The sequence below is a fragment of the Leuciscus leuciscus genome (assembly GCF_965113295.1).
Source record: "Leuciscus leuciscus genome assembly, chromosome: 23".
Lineage (NCBI taxonomy): Eukaryota > Metazoa > Chordata > Actinopteri > Cypriniformes > Leuciscidae > Leuciscus > Leuciscus leuciscus.
Genome location: NC_138747.1, coordinates 7,013,211 through 7,038,166, shown reverse-complemented (window position 1 = coordinate 7,038,166; position 24,956 = coordinate 7,013,211). Strand labels below are relative to the sequence as shown.

Genomic DNA, 24,956 nt, shown 5'->3' with positions numbered 1-24,956 from the left:
TCAATGATACAAAATTTACACAGCAATAAAGTCAGTTTCCCTTAAGTTTGAAACCAGGTAGTGTCCAAATACCTGTTTCTCTTCACTTTGAGCAGTATATCTATTGTTTTATCATTTTTCAAATTCGTTTTGAGAAATGTTGTGCTTGAAAAAATGTGCTTATGCTATATTTCTTTAAAATAAGCATCATTTGTTTTGATATTTTGTTATCTAATGCAATAAGATTAATATATTTTGAGTGTGGACTGAGATTGTAAATATTTCTTGAGATCACTGTATGTTGCAATAATTGTTCATGATTGTGATGGAGATAGCTATAGCTCATGCATGCTGATTATTAACAAAGGCACTTGTTCCTCAAAGATCAGGTGAGCATTTGTTTTAGAGGAGCGCTGGCAGAAACTAGGGCAAAGGTCAATGTTAAGTGGTCATCTAAATATGTTCACTAGAAAGCGGCCCGCTATCAGCCAGACTAATGCTGGCTTTGCACCAAAACGCTGTGTGATACGTGCTATTTATAAACCGCAGTGCCAGACTACAAAGAAGGCAGGGAATTTAGTACAGGGAGCTTTCAAGTCATGCATTTTCAGATTTTTTTTCAAAGTTAGAACGGGAAAACATACCTTCTCAGAATCGACTCAGTTTTATAGTGAGAATCGAGCAAGTACCTGTGGGAAATCCCAGTATTTCATCCTAATGAGCTGAATGGATAAATATGTCTGGCTAATGCAAATTCTGGTAAGCGATCAAGTATTCGGGTGTCACCTTCTCTCACATTATGAACACTCTGACTGGTCCACTAAGGAATGGAGACTGCAGCAAATTTTCTTTGGGCCTGATCTGAGGTCAGGGTTTTAGTTACTTATGCAGACGTTGGATAGTTTGGGTTGAGGAAGTGACTCAACGCACCAAAAAGTACCACATCTCGCAACACAAGGAATATTCTGAAATATTCCCAGTACGGACATGCAGTTCCACAGAAAAAAGTATTGAAAATGTTTATTTGCAATAAAAAGGGCCGATAACGAAAGCCCAAATCAACAACAAATGAAGTCTCTGGAGTGAACTGCACGATAGGACTTATGACTAAGACACATAGAGAGTGGACACATCTTAAATACATATATATTACATACACAGTGCGAGAGGTGCGTATCAAGTAATAGATCAGTACACAAAAAAGACACATATAAAGTTAATGAACACTCACAAACAGTACACACACACACACACACACAGAGCTGAAGCAGCTTTTTCAGGCCTTCACTGCTGGTGGTGGAAACAAGGACTTCCTCCGTGTACGTGTGCATTCCCTCCAATTATTCCTGATTATCAGTGAAATTGTCCGCTTTTCTTGCGTTTTATTTCTATTAATCCATCCATCCATCTTCTGTTCTTCTTTTGGAGAGCCCATCTGTTTCCATTCTTGTTCTTGACTCCTTCTGTCTGATCCTGCACTTTCCTTCGTGTCATTGATCCGTCTGTTCTCCATCTCCAGTCCCTCATTGGCTACTGCATCCGCTTCCTCCACTCTTCTCCCCTGTCGCCGCTTTCTTGCGTCTCTTGTTCAGCAAGGGGTTACTGGAGGCGTCTAAGTCTTTAATCTTCACCTGCTCATAATCTACACGCATGGTGGCCAACGCACTGGTTAACTCTTCCTACAAACCAAGAGAAAGAAAGAAGAAAAATTTGAAAAGAAATGTAAATAGTATAACATACTTAACTTAAAGGGTTAGTTCACCCAAAAATGAAAATTCTGTCAGTAATTACTCACCCTCATGTTGTTCCAACCCCGTAAGACCTTTGTTCGTCTTCGGGACACAAATTAAGATATTTTTGATGAAATCTGAGTGCTGGATCACTTCTCCATAGGCTGCTAGGTGACCGAAACTTGCTGGCCCAGAAAAGTTATTAAAGAGATCGTTAATATAGTCCAAGTGACTACAGTGGCTCAATCTTAAGTATATCAAGCGACGAGAATACTTTTTGTGCGCAAAAACAAACAAAAACAACGACTTTATTCCACTATTCATTTCCTTCTCTCTGGGCCTCGAGTTAGTTCACGTAGTGTAACTGCGCGTCTGTGTTATACGTCACACGCATCACACACATGACCAGCGTCGGCCAATAGTGAGCCTACGTGGTGACGTATAACACAGACGCGCTGCGCTAAAACACTACGTGAACCAACTAGAGGCCCAGAGAAAAGGAAATGAATTGTGGAATAAAGTCGTTGTTTTTGTTTGTTTTTGTGCACAAAAAGTATTCTCGTCGCTTGATATACTTAAGATTGAGCCACTGTAGTCACTTGGACTATATTAACGATCTCTTTAATAACTTTTCTGGGCCAGCAAGTTTCGGTCACCTAGCAGCCTATGGAGAAGTGATCAGCTCTCAGATTTCATCAAAAATATCTTAATTTGTGTTCCGAAGATGAACGAAGGTCTTACGGGGTTGGAACAACATGAGGGTGAGTAATTACTGACAGAATTTTCATTTTTGGGTGAACTAACCCTTTAAGGGTGTAGTAAGCAATTTCTGAAATCATATGGGCCTATGGTTGCCAACCACCGTAAAACACGAAGAAGAAGAACTCACCGTCACTTACTGATCTAGCATCAGTGATACTGTATTTCCGATTTGAGCTTGAGCTTTTTGGCGCTTTTCCACTGCATGGTACGGCTCGGTTCGGCTCGGTACGGTTCGACTCGGCACGGAACGGTTCGGCTCGCTTCGCTTTTCCACTGCGTGGTACGACTCGGCTCGGTACGGCACAGTTCGGTTGCTTTTCCACTGCAGTTAGTACGCTTCAAAGTGGGTGTGACTGACCGTTATAGTTGCCGTCTCTACTGCCATGACATCATCATATTAAATGCGAATTTTTCATTCCGTGTTTCCCCATCCACTCCTCGGCAACCAACGAGGGGAACGTCTGCACCTCGTCCACTGACCACGATTCATTTCTTTTTTGTAAGTTTATACTCTTTTTTTTTTTTTTTGAAGCAAATACTTTTAAAACAGGCGCTACAGTGTTGGCTGTTGTCTACTGGCTATTTAAATCTAGCGGGTTTAGTGTCTCGTGTCGTAAATACAATGACGCTGGTAGTGATGATTCTGTCTGACCAATCAGTGATCTGCAGTGTTTTCACGTCACATTTTAGTATCGGTACGGTACGCTTGGAACCTCAACAGAGGTGGTACCATTTAAAGCGAGCCGAAGCGAGCCGTACCGTACCGTACCATGCAGTGGAAATGCGTCATAAGTGAGCCGTACTGAACCGAGCCGTACCGTACCATGCAGTGGAAAAGCACCAAAGTGTGCCGTACCGAACCGAACCGTACCGTACCATGCAGTGGAAAAGCGCCATTAGAAACGCTTGGGAAAATGTAGCTTATGTGGACGCTACCGCAAAACTTTGCTTCGCTACTGAAAAGCTATTTGATTCAGAAAACAGCGACACTACTGAGAAATGTAGCTAAACTAGTACTGGCCAACACTGAATTCCGCTATATTTTTCACGAAGCTTTATTTTGCTTTGCTTAAGCTTTGATAAAAACACATCCACCCTTGCATTGTGTGTTCGTGCGGAGTGACGGAGCAATGAAGGGAGGGGTGTGTTTGTTTGTGTTGATTTCAAATACCAACAGTGTTCAACAATGATTCTCAGAAATCGCTTACTGCACCTTTAACTATTGATTACTCACAAACCTGTTTATTTTATTGTATTACTTTCATTTTATATATAAGGTAACACTTTAGTTTAGGGTCTAATTCTCACTATTAACTAGTTGCTTATTAGCATGCATATTAATAGGACATTGGCTGTTTATTACTGCTTATAAAGCACATATTAATGCCTTATTCTCCATTAGCATATGCAACATCGCTTAATTCTAACAGATACCTAAACTTAACAACCTTACTAACTATTAATAAGCAGTAATGTGGAGTTTATTGAGGCAAAAGTCGTAGTTTAGTGTTTAGCTTAGTGAGAATTGGACCCTAATCTAAAGTGTGTGTGTGTGTATATATATATATATATATATATACACTACCGTTCAAAAGTTTGGGGTCAGTACGATTTTTTTAATGTTTTTAAAAGAAGTATCTTCTGCTCACCAAGGCTGGATTTATTTGATTTTAATTTTTTTTTATTTTATTTTTTTTTATATATTTTAAACTGTAATTTATTCCTGTGATTAAAGCTGAATTTTCAGCATCATTACTGCAGTCTTCAGTGTCACATGATCCTTCAGAAATCATTCTAATATGATGATTTGATGCTCAAGAAACATTTATGATTATTATCAATGTTGAAAACAGTTATTTACATTTTTATTTCATGATGCTATGATGAATAGAAAGTTCAAAAGAACAGCATTTATCTGAAATCTAAAGCTTTTGTAACATTAAACACTACCGTTCAAAAGTTTGGGGTCAGTAAGAATTTTAATATTATTTTTGGGGGAAAGAAATAAAATAAATCAATACTTTTATTCATCAAGGATGAGTTAAACTGATCAAAAGTTACAGTAAAGACATTTAAAATGTTAGAAAATATTCTATTTTAAATAAATGCTGGTCTTTTGAACTTTCTATTCATCAAAGAATTGTGAAAAAAAAATTTACACAACTTTTTTCAACATTGATAATAATCATAAATGTTTGTTGAGTATCAAATCATCATATTAGAATGATTTCTGAAGGATCATGTGACACTGAAGACTGGAGTAATGATGCTGAAAATTCAGCTTTGATCACAGGAATAAATTACAGTTTAAAATATATTAAAATAGAAAACAGTCATTTTAAATCGTCATAATATTTCACAATATTACTGTTTTTTGTTTGTTTGTTTTTATCAAATAAATGCAGCCTTGGTGAGCAGAAGATACTTCTTTTAAAAACATAAAAAAATCATACTGACCCCAAACTTTTGAACGGTAGTGTATATATATATATATATATATATATATATATATATATATATATTGATTTGTATTATTTTATTCGATATTTATAAAGTATATGTTAAATTCCATGGGTATATATTTCTAACACTTTGGCAAGTTTTCTACAATGCCAATAAAGCTACTGTGATTCAAATGAACTGGGTAGTTGCTTTGTTTCTGTTATGTGGCTCCCCCTTGAGGATAAGGATGGTATTACAGATAATAATGCCCTTACAGATTGTTACCAATCTTCAGTTTGTATGAGATATCACATAAAAAAATAAGAAAATTGGGTAACACTTTATTTTAAGGTGATGTAGTTACATTATACTTACTTAAATAAGTACTGAGTAATATTAATTAACTACATGTACTTACATGTTACAGTTAGGTTTAGGTTCTGGTTTAGGTTTAGTTACTTGTAATTATTCATAATGTATTGTTATTACTATAGAAAGTACATGTAGTAACATGTAACTACGTCACCTTAAAATAAAGTGTTAATGAAAATAGAATTAAAAAGATACTGAAATGGTATTTGATATTATTCTAAACAGGTACTGTAATTCTCTCAATGGCCAGTGCATCCTGCGCTCACCTTGACCTCGTCCCACATCTCGCTGTCTTCCGTGAGCACTCGTGTGGTGTGGAGCGGCGTTTGGGGAACCACCATGGATTGCTGTAAGAAACGTCTCAGTGTTGGAACAGATGCAGTGAAATTATATCCAAGGAAACACATACAATCAGCTGAAATACTCACGTTGATCCAGGGGTTGTTCATGAATTGATCAATGGTCATTCTTTCACTGGGGTCAGTCTTCAAAAGTTGGTGAATCAACTGTTTGGCTGGAGGAGAATATTATAATATATATTAGTTAGAAGAACATGGCTGGTCCCCATCATCTAGATCAGTGTTTTCAATATTTTATTATTTTATTCTATATTGTGTAACATAACTGTTTTTTTTTTTTTACTATATACACACACACATATATATATATGAAGACTTCAGATGCAAAAGCCTCTAAATGTCATCTGAAATTTTCTTCTATAATGATCATTTTTATCAAGCTTGTATGTTTATGTTCAGTTATTTGACTTTAATGGCAATGAAAATTACTTCATAATTGTCATGAAAGTGAAATTAGAGGCACTTAGAGGCTTTTGCATCTGAAGTCTTCATATATATATATATATATATATATATATATATATATGTATATAGTAAAAAAACAACAGTTATGTTACACAGTATATACTGTATATATATATATTTATATATGTGTGTGTCTGTACATTGTAAATTAAATTAAATATTTTAACATATTTAAGAATAAATCTAACTATTATTATTATAATTTTTTATCCATATTTAATATTCTTTTAAATAGCATGAATATATGATATTTCTAATGCTTTAAAAAATAATTATAATAAAAAAGCATAAAAAAGGAGACTAATTCAAATGAAAAAATATGCAAAAGCTATGCTTTGCACTGAATTATGGAAAACATAATCATAGATACATAAAACAGGTCCAAATGATTACACGTAGTTGTTGAAATGACAATCAAAACGAAATCGACACTGTCCTCTGGTGGTGAACATCCAACATGAAGTTTGATGGTGAAAATACACATAAAATGCACCGTACCCTCCTCGGACACATCAGCCCACTCTGGTTTGGGAAACTCGTACTGGCCCATGCGGATCCGCCGCTTCATACCCGGTGAAATGGCCTGTCCTGTGTTGGAGTAGAACGGTGGGAACCCGCACAACCTATGTGTAACATGAAGAGGAGCAAAACAGCTTCAGCTAGTTTAATAGAAGCTTTAATAAACACCACAGCCTTTATTTAACACTTATGGTAACGCCCAAACAGAATCGTTATACTTACAGGATGTACATGATCACACCAAGAGACCACATATCACATGATTTGTCATATTTCTCAGGGCCTAAAACCTCCGGGGCTAGAGAAGAGACCATACGATTACTTTAGCAGACCAAGTGTTATTCTTCAAATAACTCTGTCTCTTTCTCTGATAAAAGAGAGGTGAAGAATGTGCCTTTTATGATAAGAGTGGCATTCATCTTACTGACCTACGTAATATGGCGTGTAGCAGGGCGTCTGTAACAGGTTATGCAGTGAAGTCTCTTTAGCAAAGCCAAAATCTGTTAATTTGAGAACTCCAACATCTTCTTTACTATTGTAGAGCAGGTTCTCGGGCTGAGGGCAGAACGATGCTTATTATAATGTGAACACTGATTCTTTATGCACTATCCCAGTTTGCTCAATATATAACTGTTACTCTTATTCGTATAGCTGGTGAAAACAGTTGATTGTTACCTTGATGTCTCTGTGTGCGATGTTCATGTTGTGCAGGTACTGGATGGCTGTGCCGATGTCTCTCATGATCTCAGAGGCCTCTGCAGGAACAGTACAGTCAGAGGTCAATTATACAGTGCCATTTTATGATTATAAGTGTAAGAGAATGGGGAACTTCTATTATCTCCACTATTCATTTCCTGCCTCAAAATATAAACTATATATAACTAACCCATGGAAGTTAAATGGGGAATTAACCTCATCACAACCATAATCATATACATAGTTAACTAAGAAACCTACTAACTAACAGAAAGTATTATATTTTATTTATAAATTTTATTTAAATATTTACGTTAATAATATATAATGCATTTAAATGAAATGGAAAAATAACTTTATTGCCTTTATTCATAACTAACTAACTAACTAACAAATAACGGAAATTACATAGTAAATTAATCTCATCATAAACAATTATAATGTTAATCATATTCAAACACAGCAAATCAACTAATATAACTAATATTGGAAATTAACCTCATCATAATTATAACCATAATTTAGTTCATAATTAACTAACTTACCAATGGAAAGTGTATAGGAAATTATCCATATTTATTGTAACCCATAACTAACAAAATCAACTAAATGGAAATTACGGGTATGGAAAAAAATATATGGGAAATGATTGTCCTCTTTATTTTTATTGTTAACTAAAAAAACTAAACAACTAAAGAGAAATTACATGGTATATTAGATTCTTCTCCATATTCATAGTAAACAAACTAACTAACTCTATCCTTAAACTATCCTCAGACTTGTGAATGTGAATGTGAATGTGTGTGTGTGTGTGTGTGTGTGTGTGTGTGTGTGTGTGTGTGTGTGTGTGTGTGTGTGTGTGTGTGTGTGTGTGGGTGTGTGTGTGTGTGTGTGTGGGTGTGTGTGGGTGTGTGTGGGTGTGTGTGGGTGTGTGTGGGTGTGTGTGGGTGTGTGTGGGTGTGTGTGGGTGTGTGTGGGGGTGTGTGGGTGGGTGTGTGTGGGTGTGTGTGGGGTCCTGGTAAACCCAACATTATGAGGACCAAATGTCCCCATAAAGATAATATTGATAATAAACAATTATTTGTATAGCACTTTTCATTCATGCAATGCAACTCAAAGTGCTTCACAAGCATAAAAACAAATAATGGAATACAAATTCACACAATGGCAATATTAAAATATTCGAAAGCAACTATAAAAGGTTCACAATGTAAAATAAAGGAATTGGCAATATAGTTTCACATCAATATAAAATAATATAGATAAAACTATTTTTTTTTTTACTATAAGCGAATCAGAAGGTAAATACCAATAGTAATACCAGTCAGGTTTTTGGTCCCCATGAGGAAAACAGCTTATAAATCACACTATATGAAGTTTTCTGTGATGGGTAGGTTTAGGGTTAGGGGATAGAATATATTTTACAGTATAAAAATCTTTATGTCTATAAATATGTCCCCATAAAATATAAAAACCCAGCATGTGTGTGTGTGTGGCATTGTGCATATAAATGTGTGTGCATGAGTGTGTGCTATAAAAACAAAGAGTCAGATAAACCCACCTCGCTCAGTGAAGGCCTGGTCTCCTCTGGCCTGAATTCTGCTGAAGAGCTCTCCGCCCTCCATACTGACACACACACACACACACACACACACACAATTTCTAATTATACAGCTTTATGCACAAATTCACAATCACAATAAGCTGAGTTCCTTTCCCAGCTGAGCATGTGAAAAAAACAACAACAACATAGAAATGATGTGAATCATATTATTGCCAAAATGTCCAAAAACAAGAGGGAGCGAGGAAATAAGCTCTAATTAAGGGATGCAACGTTTGTCTCGGACAATGACAGTCTCTCTCTCTCTCTTTCTCTCTCTCTCTCTCTCTTCTTCTCTGAGTGATGCACTTACACTCGCGCTCTCAGTCACCCCAGATAAAGCACATCACAGCCACTTAATACAGCACTCAAAGCCACCATTTGATTAAACACAGCATGGAATACAAATCAAACATTTGTGGCTTTGAGTCCATGTCTGTTAGCTTTAAATGGGTGGTATAATGCCCCTTTCACAAGATGTAAAATAAGTCTTTGATGTCCCAAGAGAGTGTATGTGAAGTTTTAGCTAAAAATACCCCACAGATATTTTTATATAGCATGTTTAAGTTGTCACTTTTTGAGGGTGAGCAAAAACGCACCGTTTTGTGTCTGTTCCTTTAAATGCAAATGAGCTGCTGCTCCCGGCACAGAGGGCGGAGCTTCAAGAGATCGTGTCCTTTTACCTCACACAGACATGCACTGAAAATTTCAAAAACTTTTAGCCTTTTGTGTTCAAATCGGAGTCAGACAAAGATGGAGAGACTCAAGAAGAAGTGACAACATGTAGAAGCAACATGACATTTCTGAATGGTTAGTTGATAAATTTACGTAGCTTATGTGTAGTTATCTTCTAGTCATTGATTAGCATGTTCTGTCTTGATAATCTATAAATCGTGTTCCGGGGGCGGGGTTTATGTAAATTCTAGGGTTGGTGATGTCACTAACCCAGGAGGAATGTGTGTAGTCCCTCCCAGCCGTTTGTTGTAGTCCTTAAAAAGCAATTTCTTTAAAAGCGAATATCTCCCTTTGCTTTGAACTTTGAGTGTTGTAACTGCAGATGTTGTTTATGCTCAAACAGCAACATTACACACTAACTAAAGTTAGAAAAGTGAAATCACAATCAACCACTCCTTTAAAGTTATCTATGGGGAAAGCTAGCAGAATTCACTTTTACGTCTGTCACACTCCCTAATAACACACATGCAACAATCATGATTCATGACTGCTTTACTATTAAGACTACTGGATTTATTTTAAAGGGATGAGCCATTTAATGTTTTTATGGGTTGATTTATTTTACAGTGTTTTTAAAGTCTGAAACAATACAGTCCAAACTGATGAGAATAAAATGGAAAAACCAGTGAGGCATTACTAGTGAAAGGGAGAACTGAAACCTTCATTCAGAGCAAGACTGTGACTCAGGATCACAAGATTTCATTGTCTTGTCTTTATAAAAATAAAATGTCACTAGTCAAGGACCTCGACTGACAGAACTGTACTGTTTCTGGCAGGCCGAGCATGATGGAAAATGACCGTTTGACAGGACTCACCATTCCATAATTATGAGAAGACATTTTTTCCCACGATACATGTTCTCATAGATGGTGAGGATCCGAACTATATGTGGCCCTCCGGAAACTCGCCAGTGCAGTTCCACTTCTCTCTGGGCTTTGGGACACTCATATAGAATCTAAAGAAACAAGAAAAAAGATGCACACTGTCACTCTTTTATATTTGATTTAAAAAAACGTATAACCGTTCAAAAGTTTTGGGTCAGTACTATTTTTTTTTGAAAGAAATGAATGATTTTATTCTGCAAAGATGTACAAAATTGATCAAAAGTGAAAGTACAGACATTTATAATGTTTCAAAATTTCCAAGAAATGCTGTTCTTTTAAACTTTCCATTCATCAAAAAAATCCGGAAAAAAATGGATCACAGTCTCAACAAATATATTAAGCAACACAACTGTTTTCAACATTTATAATAATAATTAAAAAATGCTTCTTGAGCAGCAAATCAGCATATTAGAATGATTTCTGAAGCATCATGTGACACTGAAGACTGGAGTAATTCAGCTTTGCATCACGGGAATAAATTACATTTGAATATGTTAAATTAGAAAACAGTTATTTTGAATTTCAATAATATTAATTTCAATACAATATTAAAATTTGTACTATATGAACACACTTTTGAATGTTTATATTTATTTACTTACATTTTTTTTTAAATTCATTAAAAATAATAATAGATGTTAAATAATATTCTAATAATATAATATAACATTTACCATATAAATACTGTTTAATGTAGTATTTTAATATAATATATTTTTACGATTATTTATAAAATATTTATTGCTTTGTTGACAGCATATGTGGCCCTTTTTCGTCTGTGGTAATCGACAGCATGTCACAGATGCTTAAATCGTTTTCAACCTGGAACATCGCTTTATTAAAAGTCCACCGCTTTCCAAACACTTGTTGTCCATTAAAGAAGAACAGTTATGCAATAGCTTGTTTCATATAAAAGAAAAGAACATTTCTATTAATTTTATGCAATTTACCACACTGTCCGCACAGTCAGTATAGAAAATATTTCTGTGTGTCCGTCCTTTCTCTCTCCCTAAGAGGGATGTCACACACACACACACACACACACACACACACACACACACACACACACACAGCGTGCACTGGAACAGAGCGAGACCTTGACATTGCACATGCATCCCATCAGAGTGTATTTTAGGGACGTTAAAGCTTCTGCTGCTGTAACTCCCAGTGTTACCTCTTGGTTCTTTAGCATTTTGTGTCACTTTTAAAGAGCATGATGTCTTTGATACTGACTGTAGTAGTTTACTGTTGTCATAGCAGCTATTTACAACAACAAGCCTATAGCTTATAATCACACAGGACGTCTTAAAGGGAGAGTTCACCCAAAAATGGAAATTTTGCCATCATTTCAAACCTGTATGACTTCCTTTCTTCTGTGGAACACATATATATATATATAAAAAACAAAAATATATATAAAAAAAACTTTTTTGTACATTAAATGGAAGTCAAAAACAAAAAAAGGAAGACATTTTTTAAATATCTTAAAATATCTGTTTATTACTCATATAAAAATGAGTTGGTGTTCATTCTGTCAAAAAAATATATAATTTTGACCCGAATAAAACCAGTTTAAAAGGCATCATATGCAACACAATTACTAGCAAAGAAATGTGCTATATCCATTTACACATTTTAAAAAGTTCAGCAATTGTTTACATGTAAGTACACAGAAATGGGGGTCTGCTATTAATTTCTATCAATTAAAGCCCAAAAGCTGTTTGAACCACTTGCAAGAGTGTGAACTGCACTCAATTTGATTTGACTCCCACCCACATTGTCTCGGTCTCTGCAGTTGATAAACTAAAAGTTCAGTGTGTGTATAGATATGTGTGGGTGAAAAAGAGGCGCGTTACGTTTGCTTTCCGACTAACAGCAGCCGAGTCATTTAACAGAGATGCCCGTGGGTAGGAGTTTCAAGGGCAGTGTTGTAAATGACTGACTGGGGTAACCTTTATAGTTCAGATTCACAGAGATACAGAAACCACCTACAAATAAAAAACTACAAAAAAAACAACAACCGCAGCTGTAGAATCAGAGGGGAAGAGAAGTCAGGAAACTCCTTTTACAACAATAACACAGAGCAGAAGCTGTGGCTGGAAGAAAACCATGAGGGTATCAGATAACACACACACGCATTAAATCACATCTGCACTGGTTTTGCTGCATATAAGGTTTTTTTGTAAAAGTATTAATTTCTAAAGGAAAATGGCATTTACTGAGAGCACAGTAAGTTTACGCGTTTGTTAGCACTAGACAATGAACACTTAGTGGTATTTTCTATTTCTATTATTGCTCACACCTATTACAAGTGCATATTCAACAACCCAGAACACACAAGTACATGCATAGCAATGCCTTAGTATCACCTAGAACACCAGGACCTGCATAGCAACGCCCTGGTAACAGCCCAATACACCCTAGGACCTGCATAGCAACGCCCTGGTAACAGCCCAATACACCCTAGGACCTGCATAGCAACGCCTTACGTAAGATTTTATGATTTATGGGGATTATAAAAAAGTATTGGTGGATTTTTACCATTATAGGCTGGTAGTTCAAACACCTTATAAAAGTTAATTTTGCATAATAGGTCCCCTTTAAGGCCAGTAATAATATGTATATAATTATATGTTTTTTAGAATTTTTTACTTCATTGGAATGGTACGAAACTTGGTAAAGGTTTTGGCACTTAATGTGTGATCACACACACACACACACACACACACACACAAATCATGGACATGATTTGAAAAGGTTAAATTATCCTGAAAAAAAATTTGTCACACTTGTATTGTTCGCGGTCAAAAATGACCACATTGGATTGGAAATGAATGGGAAACGAATTTCATTTATCGGAAACGTTTGGTACTGCGCACAAACAAATTCTTACTGAAAGCTCATTTTAGATATCAACCTCAAATTTGGAACACAGCTTGTTTGGATTTATGGCTTTGATTTTCTCACAGTTTTAGAGCAAAATGTGTTTTGCAAAATATATATTTCATATAAAAATATATATATATATATGCATTTTTCATAACAATAAATGTAAAATATTATAACTTTTTTCAAGTTCACTTTTTTAAACTTCAGCAATAATCTGCCAAGTGTTGTCTTTAAAAAGAGACCAAACTGAAGCATTAAAAATGTATGACCGTTTAAGTTGGAAATATCCTTTTCAGGTCCATGCTCAAAAAGTGAATAAATGGATTATAACTACAGCATAAATATAATTTAGTATCATTAAATCCCCTAAAAATAAAAAATATTAAATAAAAAATATTATCAAACTAAAATATAGAACAATCATTTAATTGAAATAAAAAAAAGTCAGTCATTTTTGACCGACACACAAACAGCACCAAAGGGATAATAATGCGAAATTGTATTTACCGTGAAAGCAATCAGTTTGCTGAACTTATACAGTATATGCAATAGGCAGTTCATCAGTACGTCTGCAGAGATTGATAGCAGAATGCATGATGGATATATTGACCGTTTAAGCTTTATGACTGCATTTAATTTCCTGAATCTACTGCCTCAGGATTTAATAGTCTCAGCAGTAAAATTAACTACTTCGTCCTGGTTTCTGTTTAGTAAATAACATTCGTTTAATTAAATCATTCAATTGAATGGGATGGATGTTGTTCAAATGAAGCTCGTTTTATTTTTTACAGTTAGTGTAAAATATTTATAATAGTGAATGTATCCAGAAGGTTTCTGTGACCACAGTTTCCTTAAAACAAACCTTACACAACTGAAAACAGACTGGGGAATTACATCTTCTAGAAACCACATTTCAGTTTCACCGCAGAAACATTTACAAGTGTGGGGGTTTTGTCATTCTGGTCTGTTTTGTCATTTGAAGCATCTCAACTTGATTTATTTGAGGTCAGCGTAATCATAACCATGTTACACTAGTCAAACAGAGTGTTTATGTTACTTTCCATGTTTGTCCAAATCACGTTTTATGATACCACGTGAAACATGACACTTTGATCTGTCTAAAATAAGACCCTTGTGAAAGACACCACAGCATGACACAGCAGTGTATTCTTATCTTATACTGTTTATTGCGTCTGCAGTAAAAATCACTGAAAACTATTGGGACAGAGTTCGAGTTTAATTCATAGCCCAGATTTTGCTTATGTATACTCTTATGCTTGGCTTTCAATGAATATGAAAACATGATGCCGCTTCCTGTTCCTTTCCTTTAAAGCGGTGGCGCCGTCACCATCCGTGATAAATACACTCAGAAATATGTCAAAATGTCTATCTTGGGGACTTTTTAACATAAACGCATTCAATTATGTTTTCAGTGAATATAAACAGCTGGGAAAGTAATCGAATGCTTGTCACTGTATTAGGTCTGCACATTCTGCGCATCAATGTTTTATTTAACCAATTTATTTATTTTACATTTGATCACTTTTATTATTAGTAGTAGGCTATTACTACTTTTATTACTAGGCTATTATTAGTAGTAGGCTAAATTGTAAAAAAAAAAAAATTATGTTGTATTTGTCCGACTGATTTTATATTTTTCTTGTATTACTGAACGTTTCAACTCGTTGTTGTTTGACATTGAAACTGCTCTGAAAGAATGGATTAAGGGGATTTTATGAACGCACTGACAGGGGCCCCCGGACAAAGTTTTGCTTAGGGCCCCCAGAACTCTAGGACTGGCACTACTGACCCTCCCAAATAATGAACTTCTACAAACACATTGGCAGCTCTTGCAAACACTCTGCCTTCTCAGTTTCTCCCTTTTTCCACAGATTTCCACCCCCTTGCATATAAAACATAAAGCGCTGCGCCTTCCATATGACCCTTTCGGCACACTATGAAATATGCCAGGATTGAATAAAGGCTGAATCCTGAACAATGGCTGGACCCTGAATGTAGAATCTGTATGGAAAGATGAACTCGAACACTGAACAGAGAGTTGGCAGTGCCAGGGCTGTAATATGAACCAGTCGAGCATTCGGGAGCTGGCTGCACAATGGGAACGGTGAAAGGCCATTGCACAGGGCTCACACATCTTTTCTTTGCCATTTTACCGCCACGGTACTTTATTCGATTATGGAAGAAATATTGCTTAAGCATGAAACAAGGTCTTATTGACGGTGTATATATACACTGTGTATATATTCTACATCTACAGTATATAATATATAGATGTAGAGTATATATGCAATTCAATTTAGTATAGAGTAATAATAAAAAAAAAATATTGTATATATTACTCTTGGTTTGTAGGACGAGTAAACCAGTGCATTGGCCACCATGTGTGGCCAATATATATACGAGCAATATATATGTTTCAGTTATGTATATATTCAGTTTCAACAATTCAACGATCCATCAATTATTCCTTATTTGACTGAAAGTTATGTAATTACATAAGAACAGAGGTGAATGTTTTTGTTTGGCTGTCCTGGGAAAAAGTTGACCTTTTAAGGTAGGAATGCTTCCTCAATGTTTTTAAATGAGCACACCAAAAACGCAGGGACCAAGAACCACCACTTCCACTGGACTACATGTGCTAGTACAGGTTTGCAGGTTGGCAATGTAATAAATAGTTCGATCAGGCTGTAAGATATCTTTTCTTTGTTGGCAGCCGTTCAAGTCCAATATGGGAAATCAAGAGTGAATTAAATGAATTAGATTTAAAGGATGGCTTCCGTCCAGCTAAACAGAGTGGATTAAACAGCACCTATACACTCACATTCATTACACTTAGCAGTCAACATGCTACTTAATTAAAAGCCAGCCGAGATGGACAGCTCTGCCCTATGTCTGTTTACCCTGTGATTAAAAAGCAGAGAGGATATTGGGCAATAAATTACACCTGAATGACTCACGAGATCAGGTCAATTTGATTTCCATTGTGTCCCAGCACAATGAGATTAATTTAGGACAGCAACTACAACACAACCCTCAGGACAATAAGCATCAAAAGCAGCTTATTTACATTTGCCAGTGTCATTAGCATAATAATGAGCGATGGTTCTATCATTCCCAAGAGATATTTGGGATGGTATGTATGTTAATCGAGCGAGAGTGAGAACCGGTGAGTCTCTGGCCACCGTGATCACATTGGCTCTGTGTCATATTCAAATCCTGACTTCAAATCATTATGAGAGACGCTGAAGGCTGAACGTCTATTTCCGGTCAGTTGCTGTTTAAACCAAGTTAGATATCTTCCACGAAGTTGTAAAGCACTACAAGAACAGGTGCAGTCCAGACTTGCCAAACCAGACGGCCAGAAAAACAACAAAGGGACAGGGAAGTTTATACGTTATTTCAACTGCTTCCCAAAGTAAAAAAAAAAAAGAAAAGTGTGAGATGACATCATTACCTAAAGTTTTGGTACACTCCTGTTAATTTCCCCAAAATAGTATTTATATTTCTAATTAGTATTTATTTAAATAATATAATAAATGTTAATTTATTATATTCAGTTTCAAAATTAATATAAAAAAAAATATATATATTTTTTTAAATTATAATATGACTTACTAGAACAAACTTAATCAATAAAAATGACACTATCTCTCTGTTTTCTTCGATGTACTCTATGCACATATTGAGTTCCTCGATCCAGCTGGATTATACTGGACAGTAAATCCATGTCCGTGATGCCACGTGGGTGACATGTTTCCATTGCACTGCCTGGATGCGGTGTGTCACACCTCATCTCCTTAAAGAGCCAAGTCAGATACGGTAACCCTATAACTGGTGGACCTCCAGTTTCTAAGAACCAGAGCACTGTTAGTAACCCCAACTCAGTGACCCTTTTTACATGAGGTATGGTGATATGACCCATGCACCCGCATAAATAGACTTAATACAAGAAAATTAACTGTTTTCTGTCACATCAGGCGCTAGAACTAATAGCGAAGACATAATTATTCACTTTCTTGGCTATTAAAACAAAACTAGCTCAAGGAAAATCTACAGCCACACACAAAGATTTAAACTTGTATTTGAAACTGCATTTTTTCAAAGCTGTCATATATAGGAGAACCACTTGTATCTATAGGCTAAATAATTAATGTAAAGATTTTACATTAAGAAATATTTGGGTAACGCTTTATTTTGGTGGTCCCTTTTGAACATTCGGTTGACTACACATAACTTTGCAACTACATGTCAACAAACTCTCATCAGAGTAGGCTATTAGTAGTCTGTCTGCTTAATATCCGCTAACTCTTTATTGTGATGGTCCTAACAGCGACATTCTACAGACTATAAGTAACTTTACAACTACATGCCAACTTATTGTAACCCTACCAGTCTACTAATACTCTACTAACACTCTCTAATGAGAGTGAATAGACATGTAGTAGATAGGTGCAACGTTATACTCAACAGAATGTGTTAAAGGGACCATCAAAAGCAAGTGAAACCAAATATTTCTACCTCAAATCACTATTATATTCATACAAACTAGTCTAACCTATAATCTTAATATTGAAAAAAGAAGTTAATGTCCATATTTGGTAACATTATTGCAGAATAAGGTTTATTATGCTAGCTGACCGAAAACATATTAAACGAGTTGAGTCAAGTCCCCCATTAAATCCAGACATCTGGATCACCATTACAACAAGTAATTTACCTTCAGCGCGCACTTTTGTCCGGTTTTCTTATTGTAGCACTCCACTACTTTGCCGTTGACACCCAGACCCAACACTTGACTGGAGACTTTGTAGTCATCAGTCACAGCATGGCGCTTGATTTCCAGTTTGGGATAGACGGGCAGGGGGAACTGAGTGGAGTCGGTGTCTGCGGACTCGTTCTCTGGGTGAGACGCGGCGCTCTCGCTCTCGCTCGCTTCTGTCTTCTCGCTTTGCGCTTCGGGCTTCGGCTCTGGCTCAGACGCGTCCGCGTTGTGTGTTTCAGACTTTCCATTCTGAAGCATCTTTCAGTGCAGATGAAATTAAGGTAGCTATTAGAGGCTCAACGTGGCTGAAGAGGGTCTTTTAAAATCCACAGATAAACTATCCGCGCGGGTCCCGCTGTCAGCGAGTGACGCTGTTCCGAAAATACACTGCTGATGAATTCCTGTGATGACTTGTGGTTACAGAATTACTGCACATTTACCAGAAATAAGTCGCTTGTATTCAGATACGCTAAATAAAATGCCGGTTTCAACATTTCAAGTTGAAGATTATCAAAAATAAAGTTTAACAAATAATTAAAATTTCCTTATAAATAAGATTTTGTCCAGTTATTAGAATGAATTCAAAAACAGTGATATCTAATTATAAAAGTAATATTCACGTTGAATATTCAAGTAGAAAAGGTCCCAGTTAAGAAAAAAAATGTTATAGGGTAAATGAAAAAGAAAGTGTCTTTTGTCCTGCGGAGTTCCCGTCATTGACTGTAAAAACCGCTGTGTGTGTGTGTGTGTGTGTCTGAGCTCACATGGGGTCAGTGTCTGTAGCGGAAGCGCGAGATCCTGAACCGACAGTCTCTTAAAGGAGCCGCGCACATTTATTTTTGATCGAGACGACCAGAGAAAATGTTCCAATAATCACAATTTTAATTCATGCACCTCATTCAAAATATACACCGTGACAGTGTTAATTTATGTCACTGTCTAATGTTTAGTGTTGTTATGGTTAAACTATTGAAACAATTTTTCATTTGCTTAATAAAGCTGAAATAAAAAAAAAGCATAAATATTAGAGAAAAAATAAAGAAAATTGCCCTGGCAACTAGCTGAAAATGAAATAGAAAAACTAATGAAAATGAAAAAAAAAAACACAACAAAATTACTGAAACAAACTAAAATTAAAACAAAAACTGAAAATATAAAAATAAAAGCTAATTTAAAATATTAATAAATACTATGATAGTATATAAATATACTAACTAATAACTAATATACAGTACAACGTTATACGTATACTGTATGTATAACTGATTTAAAATGTTAATTTCCAGAGATATCTTGAATATAAAATAGCAGAAAATGATAGTGCATTTTTTCTGTATTTTTCCCATGTTTGTTCAAGCTGTTGTGTGTGTATAAATGAAAATGTGTGTGAAAAGTGAGAGTCTAGTAGTCAAGTGCACAGATCAACGCCACACCCTGCTTGATCCAGTGCCCCTGGGTGCGATCTGTGGGCAGCTCAACTGATATCACGTAGTTGGTTGAGTGCCCGGTGGTAGAGAGAGTTCCTGAGGAGGAAAAACAAAACTTTTCAGATCTCTGTGGTAAAACATAAACCAAATTCTCATATAAATCACAATGACTCCACAGTAATAAAACATTAACAAAAGATTGTGGTAAGTTTCACAAAGAAATGCTATTCAAATTGCTCACCAGCACGAGTAAGAGTTTTGTAGATAGGACACACGTAGATTCCAGATAGAGGGGGTTTGCGGTTGGGAATGGGTACCATCCAGATAACAGCCATCTCTGTGTAGAGCTCTTTGGGACGGGATTCAGCAAGCTGGCCTGTCTCTGCATCCCAGCGTGCCCCTTCCAGAAACAGACCGTTGATGAAGCAGCCCATGTCGGGCCTCTCAGTCAGCTCTGCTACTGCTTCCTTCATAACCTAAAAGAGGGTTCGACGAAAGGTAATAAAACAAAAAGAATGATTAAGACTTATGGTTCTTGTAAAAAATTTAATCACCATGCTGTTTAGATATGCAAGAGAACGTTCTATTCCAATGTTTGACCTTCTCAGGTATATTGTACTTCTCTTAATGGTCTATCAAATATCAAGCTTGCTTTGAGAGCTTAATATGGAAACATAGTTGAGGCTTCAAATTGAATTACACAGAGTTTAATGCAAGGAAGCCTTGCTGTTGAAAGCAGATTATGCACCTTAAAGTCAAATGCAATGGTGTCAATGGAGACCAGAGAGCCACGGGCAAAGTTCTGCAGGGTTCCTGTGAGGAAGGCCTGGGGGAAGAAGAACCCACTGATCCAGAATACAGCAGGAATGCCATCTGAGATCCAGGTCTGCAAAAAGCTGATACGCTGGACCAGATCTGACACCCAGGAGGCCAAAGGCTTAAGAGACGGATATGCCTGGAAAAAATATAAAAAGAAGAATTTTATGGTAGCTGTGTCCCATTTAAAAAAAGCCTAAATAATCATAGAGCTAACTCTGATTTCAGTTACATGCACAAGAGCATTTGCATAGTTTTATATAGTCATTCCCCAAATTCTGATTATGTCTTGCATGGTTAACATTCGGGAGATTCTTGCCTTGGCCTTCCATATTTCTGGAACAGCGTTGATGAACAGACTGTTAGACATCAGCTCCAGTTCTGAAGACATAACCACCAAACCCTTCAAAGCCTTCACCTGATCACCGAGACTCTGGGAAATCACTGATAACAACTTATTATATCTGTGAAAGTGATAAGAGGTGCATTTTTAGTGTGCTTAGCGACTCAGTGGATTGTAATCAACTTGTTTTCGAAATACACACAAACGATTAAAAATGGATCGATTAAGGATACAGGAAAAAAGCAATATAAGTACAATTTAAAATAGCTTTTTTCTATTTGAATATATTTTAAATTGTAATTTATTCCTGTGTTGCAAATCATTACTCCAGTCTTCAGTGTCACATGATCCTTCAGAAATCATTCAAATATGCTGATTTACTGGTCAAGAAATATTTCTTATTATTATCAATGTTGAAAACAGTTGCTGCTTAATATTTCTGTGGACACTGTGATACATTTTTTCAGGATTGAATAAAAGTATTAACTTCTTTAAAAAATAAACCACACTGAACCCAAACTTTTGTATGGTAGTGTATATTTAAAGGTCTTTGTCTATCATTTATACATTAATTTTGCACATTTTAAAACTTACCTTATAACCTCCTGAACTAGGACAGTGTTCATAGATTCTTCATACATCACTGGGTATTTCTTCATGACCTCCTGCACGTTAATGAGATTAGGAATCTTCTCCACAATCCCCTCCACTATTTCCTCTATGATCTTAATGTGTAGATGAGAAAAGAGCATGCATTAAATCTAAAAAGCATACGCATTTTACATGATCATTTTACATAACAGGTTGTAAGAAAAATCCATAATTTATAGGGGTGTAAATATTAATCGATTCGTATCGATGCATCGATTATACAGCCGACGATTCGATGCATCGATGCGTCCGCAAGAGTATCGATTCATGTGTTTATTTTGCCGCCTGTCTATTTTCAGCGATCTGCTCCGAAAAATGCGTACAACCTACTAAGCTGCGGGTGGCGCTAACCTCATTATTGTCTTCTACTTCACACCGCTTCACACCGCTACTTACGTTTCAAGTCAAGTCAAGTTTATTTGTATAGCGCTTTTCACAATACAGATTGTATCAAAGCAGCTTCACAGTATTAAATTAAAATAATACAACAAAGTTTGTTTCAAGAGGAATTTATTGATTGATAAAATTAAATTAAATATCCCCAAAATATCCCCAACTGAGCAAGCCAAAGGCAACAGTGGCAAGGAACCGAAAAACTCCATCAAGTGACCTAATGGTGTCCTAAAACTCCATCAGGTGACCTAATGGAGAAAAATAAACCTTGGGAGAACCCAGGCTCAGTCGGGGGCCAGTTCTCCTCTGGCATTTATGAGCTAGAGGCCGGATTGTAGTTTGAACTGTAGGATTATATGAATGCCTGGCTGAAGAGATGCGACTTTAATCTAGTTTTAAACTAGGAGAGCGAGTCTGAGCAACGAACAGTATCAGGAAGACTATTCCAGAGTTTTGGAGCCAAATGTGAAAATGCTCTCCCTCCTTTGGTGGTTCTGGATATCCTAGGTATGACCAAAAGCCTTGAATTTAGTGATCTTAAAGATCGCGATGGATTATAGGGTGATAGAAGATCCGTTAAATAGACTGGAGCTAAGCCGTTTAGGGCTTTATAAGTCAGTAGCAATACCTTGTAATTAATACGGAGCTTTATAGGTAACCAATGCAGTGATGATAAAATCGGTGTTATATGATCATATTTCACAGTCTATCTATGTTCACACACATTGTTGAGTCTGACTTTCAAGAGCGATGGATCCCTCAGAGCGAGCTGGCCATGACAGTGAAATGTTACACACTCCAGTCGGCGTCAAGTCATGGGTGTGGATGTATTTTGGCTTCAGGAAAACAGATGGAGCAGTGGTAAGAGATGTTGCCGTTTGTCTGATTGCGCCCGTTTCACACATACCCCGTTTGCAGTGCGTATTTTTTTCAGTACCCATGTTAACAGGTCAGAGCTTTCACACTGCACGTGGTTGCGGTCCGTTTATCCGTTCCAGTTGCGGTACAGCAGTGCAGAGATCGTTTCCGCACCGAGTCTATTTCTGCTGTGCTGCACGCACTGAATTACAGTGACAGCGCATGTTTTGTGGTCAAAATGAACACAGATTGACATTAAAATGTAGTAATTTCACCGTAAATGAGTTTAATTAAATAAATTGTAGTAATCTCACCATAAATGTATTTAATTTAATTCTACTATTTTTTATTTTAAGACCGGGGTAAAGCAAGGAAAACTACAATTTACCTCAACAAGGCGACATAATGAACAACATTCATTCGTGGAGGTGGAAAAACAATTTCTTTGTGACATGCAATTGTATTCTGTATACTCAATAAAAGGCTAATTATATATTATTTTTGTTGATTTATTTGAAACTTAATAGATATCATGTAAAAATCTAGTATCGAATCGAATCGAATCGAATCGTATCGTATCGCGGGGAATTCTGAAGTATCGAAAATAATCGAATCGTTGGCTTAAGAAATCGGTATCGTATCGAATCGTCATGTAGGCTACGATTTACACCCTTAATAATTTCAGTGTTAACAGTGCAGTCGCTATGTTAATCGCCACTCTGCTATGCATTTGAAAACACATGGATACTATCAAAAAGAAAAAGCATTGCTTTTTAAAATGCTTAGGAGGAACATCACTTTTTTCAAAACAATTTTAATGACCCCAAACATTTGAACGGTGGTGTACATATTTTTGGAAAAGAAAATTGGTATATAAAATTTACATAAATGCATATAGACACATACCTCATCTCTGGACTTGCCTCCGCTAGCTGCTACTCTGGGCTGGAGCTTCACTAAAGTTCCCAGCAGTGCAAATGTCTCATTTTGTGCAAAGCTGATGTTGGCGTTGTCATGGAGGCCAAAGATCTCTGGTGAGTCATTTATTGGTAGACCACGAAAGTATGTCAAATAACCCTGCACAAAAAATTAGATGTACTGCATAACTTTAAACACAACAGAACACAAGACTGTGCTGAATTGTGAGCCTGTGGAGTAAGAAGTTCCTTTTACACTGATCTGAGATCAGCTTTATTGTTTTTTCCTAATACTTGAGGTTGGGATTACATTAGAGACATGAGCTCTGGACCTTGATATTATTCTCAGTGCTGATTTGTCTGTATTCTCCAGAAGGAGAGTAAAGGTGTTCAGGGCCCAGGACAGCAGGGCAGTAGAAATCCTCCAGGATGTTTAGGATGCAACGGCGATCCCAGTTGTCCGTCACACGACCCCCATAGTTTATTTCCCCCGCAGTGTACTTTAGAACCTAAACAGAGAGGGAGAAAGAGAAAAATTAAAACCAGATCAGAAAGATTTGTGAGTGTCTTCCTTTATAAATAATAAAAATATAACCTAATGCAGATGTTCAGATGTTCTGTAACTTCTTAAAATGGCTTGTTTTAGTTACCTAATATATGCCTAATCAGCTATGGAAGCACACAAAGGAAGGAAAATACTCTGCAGAGAGACATGAATATGTGTGTGTGTGTGGGTGGGTTGCAAGAGAACGTCTGTTTTGCCTTGTATGGGATGTCCTGATACTCATCCAGGAACATTTTCAGCTGGCTAATGCAGATGTTCAGGTCCCCATCCGTAAACTCGTATGGAATGTTAAATCCTAGTGGGCCGAATTTCCTGCGCTCAATGGCATTTCCGTGGAAAAGGCACAGAGACAGGAGGAGAGCCTTTAACTCGGCTGTCTGTCAAAATAAAGAAAGACAGACAGAGACAGAGTAAACAAGAAATATATTTAATAAAAATATAAATAATAATAAATATATTATATTATATATTTACACATATGTATACTTTTGTAAACTACCGTACAAAAGTTTTGGGTCAGTATGATTTCTTTTTTTTTAAGAAACTATTTATTTTATTCATAAAGCATGCATTAATCAAAAGTGACTGTAAAAGATTTTTATATTGTTACAAAAGATTTCTATTTTAAATTAATGCTGTTCTTATTAATGTTCTATTCATCAAAGAATTCTTTTTATTTTAAAATTAATTTAATTTTTTAAAAATAATATTTCACAATATTACTCCGTTTACTGTTTATTTTGATCAAATAAATTGTCTTTGTGAGCATAA

At 36.2% G+C, this 24,956-nt stretch overlaps 2 protein-coding genes across 2 annotated transcripts in view; both read right to left on the bottom strand.

Annotated features, from left to right (window-relative positions):
• Positions 1-984: 984 nt before the first annotated feature.
• Positions 985-18,955, bottom strand: mapkapk3 (MAPK activated protein kinase 3). Its single transcript, XM_082155492.1, has 10 exons — positions 18,171-18,955; positions 10,475-10,614; positions 8,886-8,950; positions 7,304-7,383; positions 7,057-7,183; positions 6,851-6,926; positions 6,608-6,732; positions 5,714-5,799; positions 5,552-5,632; positions 985-1,658 (listed from the first exon to the last, which is right to left on the bottom strand). Exons 1-10 carry the CDS (start codon positions 18,471-18,473, stop codon positions 1,503-1,505), a joined length of 1,239 nt encoding a protein of 412 aa, XP_082011618.1. The 5' UTR covers positions 18,474-18,955; the 3' UTR covers positions 985-1,502.
• Positions 18,956-19,562: 607 nt separating this feature from the next.
• Positions 19,563-24,956, bottom strand: part of dnah1 (dynein, axonemal, heavy chain 1) — a 42,539-nt gene continuing 37,145 nt past the window's right edge. Inside the window, exons 70-77 of the mRNA XM_082155512.1 lie at positions 24,383-24,562; positions 23,953-24,129; positions 23,610-23,780; positions 21,396-21,526; positions 20,778-20,922; positions 20,391-20,597; positions 19,884-20,118; positions 19,563-19,738 (exon numbers count right to left, since the gene is read on the bottom strand). Coding sequence (XP_082011638.1) covers positions 19,617-19,738; positions 19,884-20,118; positions 20,391-20,597; positions 20,778-20,922; positions 21,396-21,526; positions 23,610-23,780; positions 23,953-24,129; positions 24,383-24,562 — 1,368 coding nt within the window. The 3' untranslated portion in view covers positions 19,563-19,616. The remainder of the gene's footprint in view (positions 19,739-19,883; positions 20,119-20,390; positions 20,598-20,777; positions 20,923-21,395; positions 21,527-23,609; positions 23,781-23,952; positions 24,130-24,382; positions 24,563-24,956) is intronic.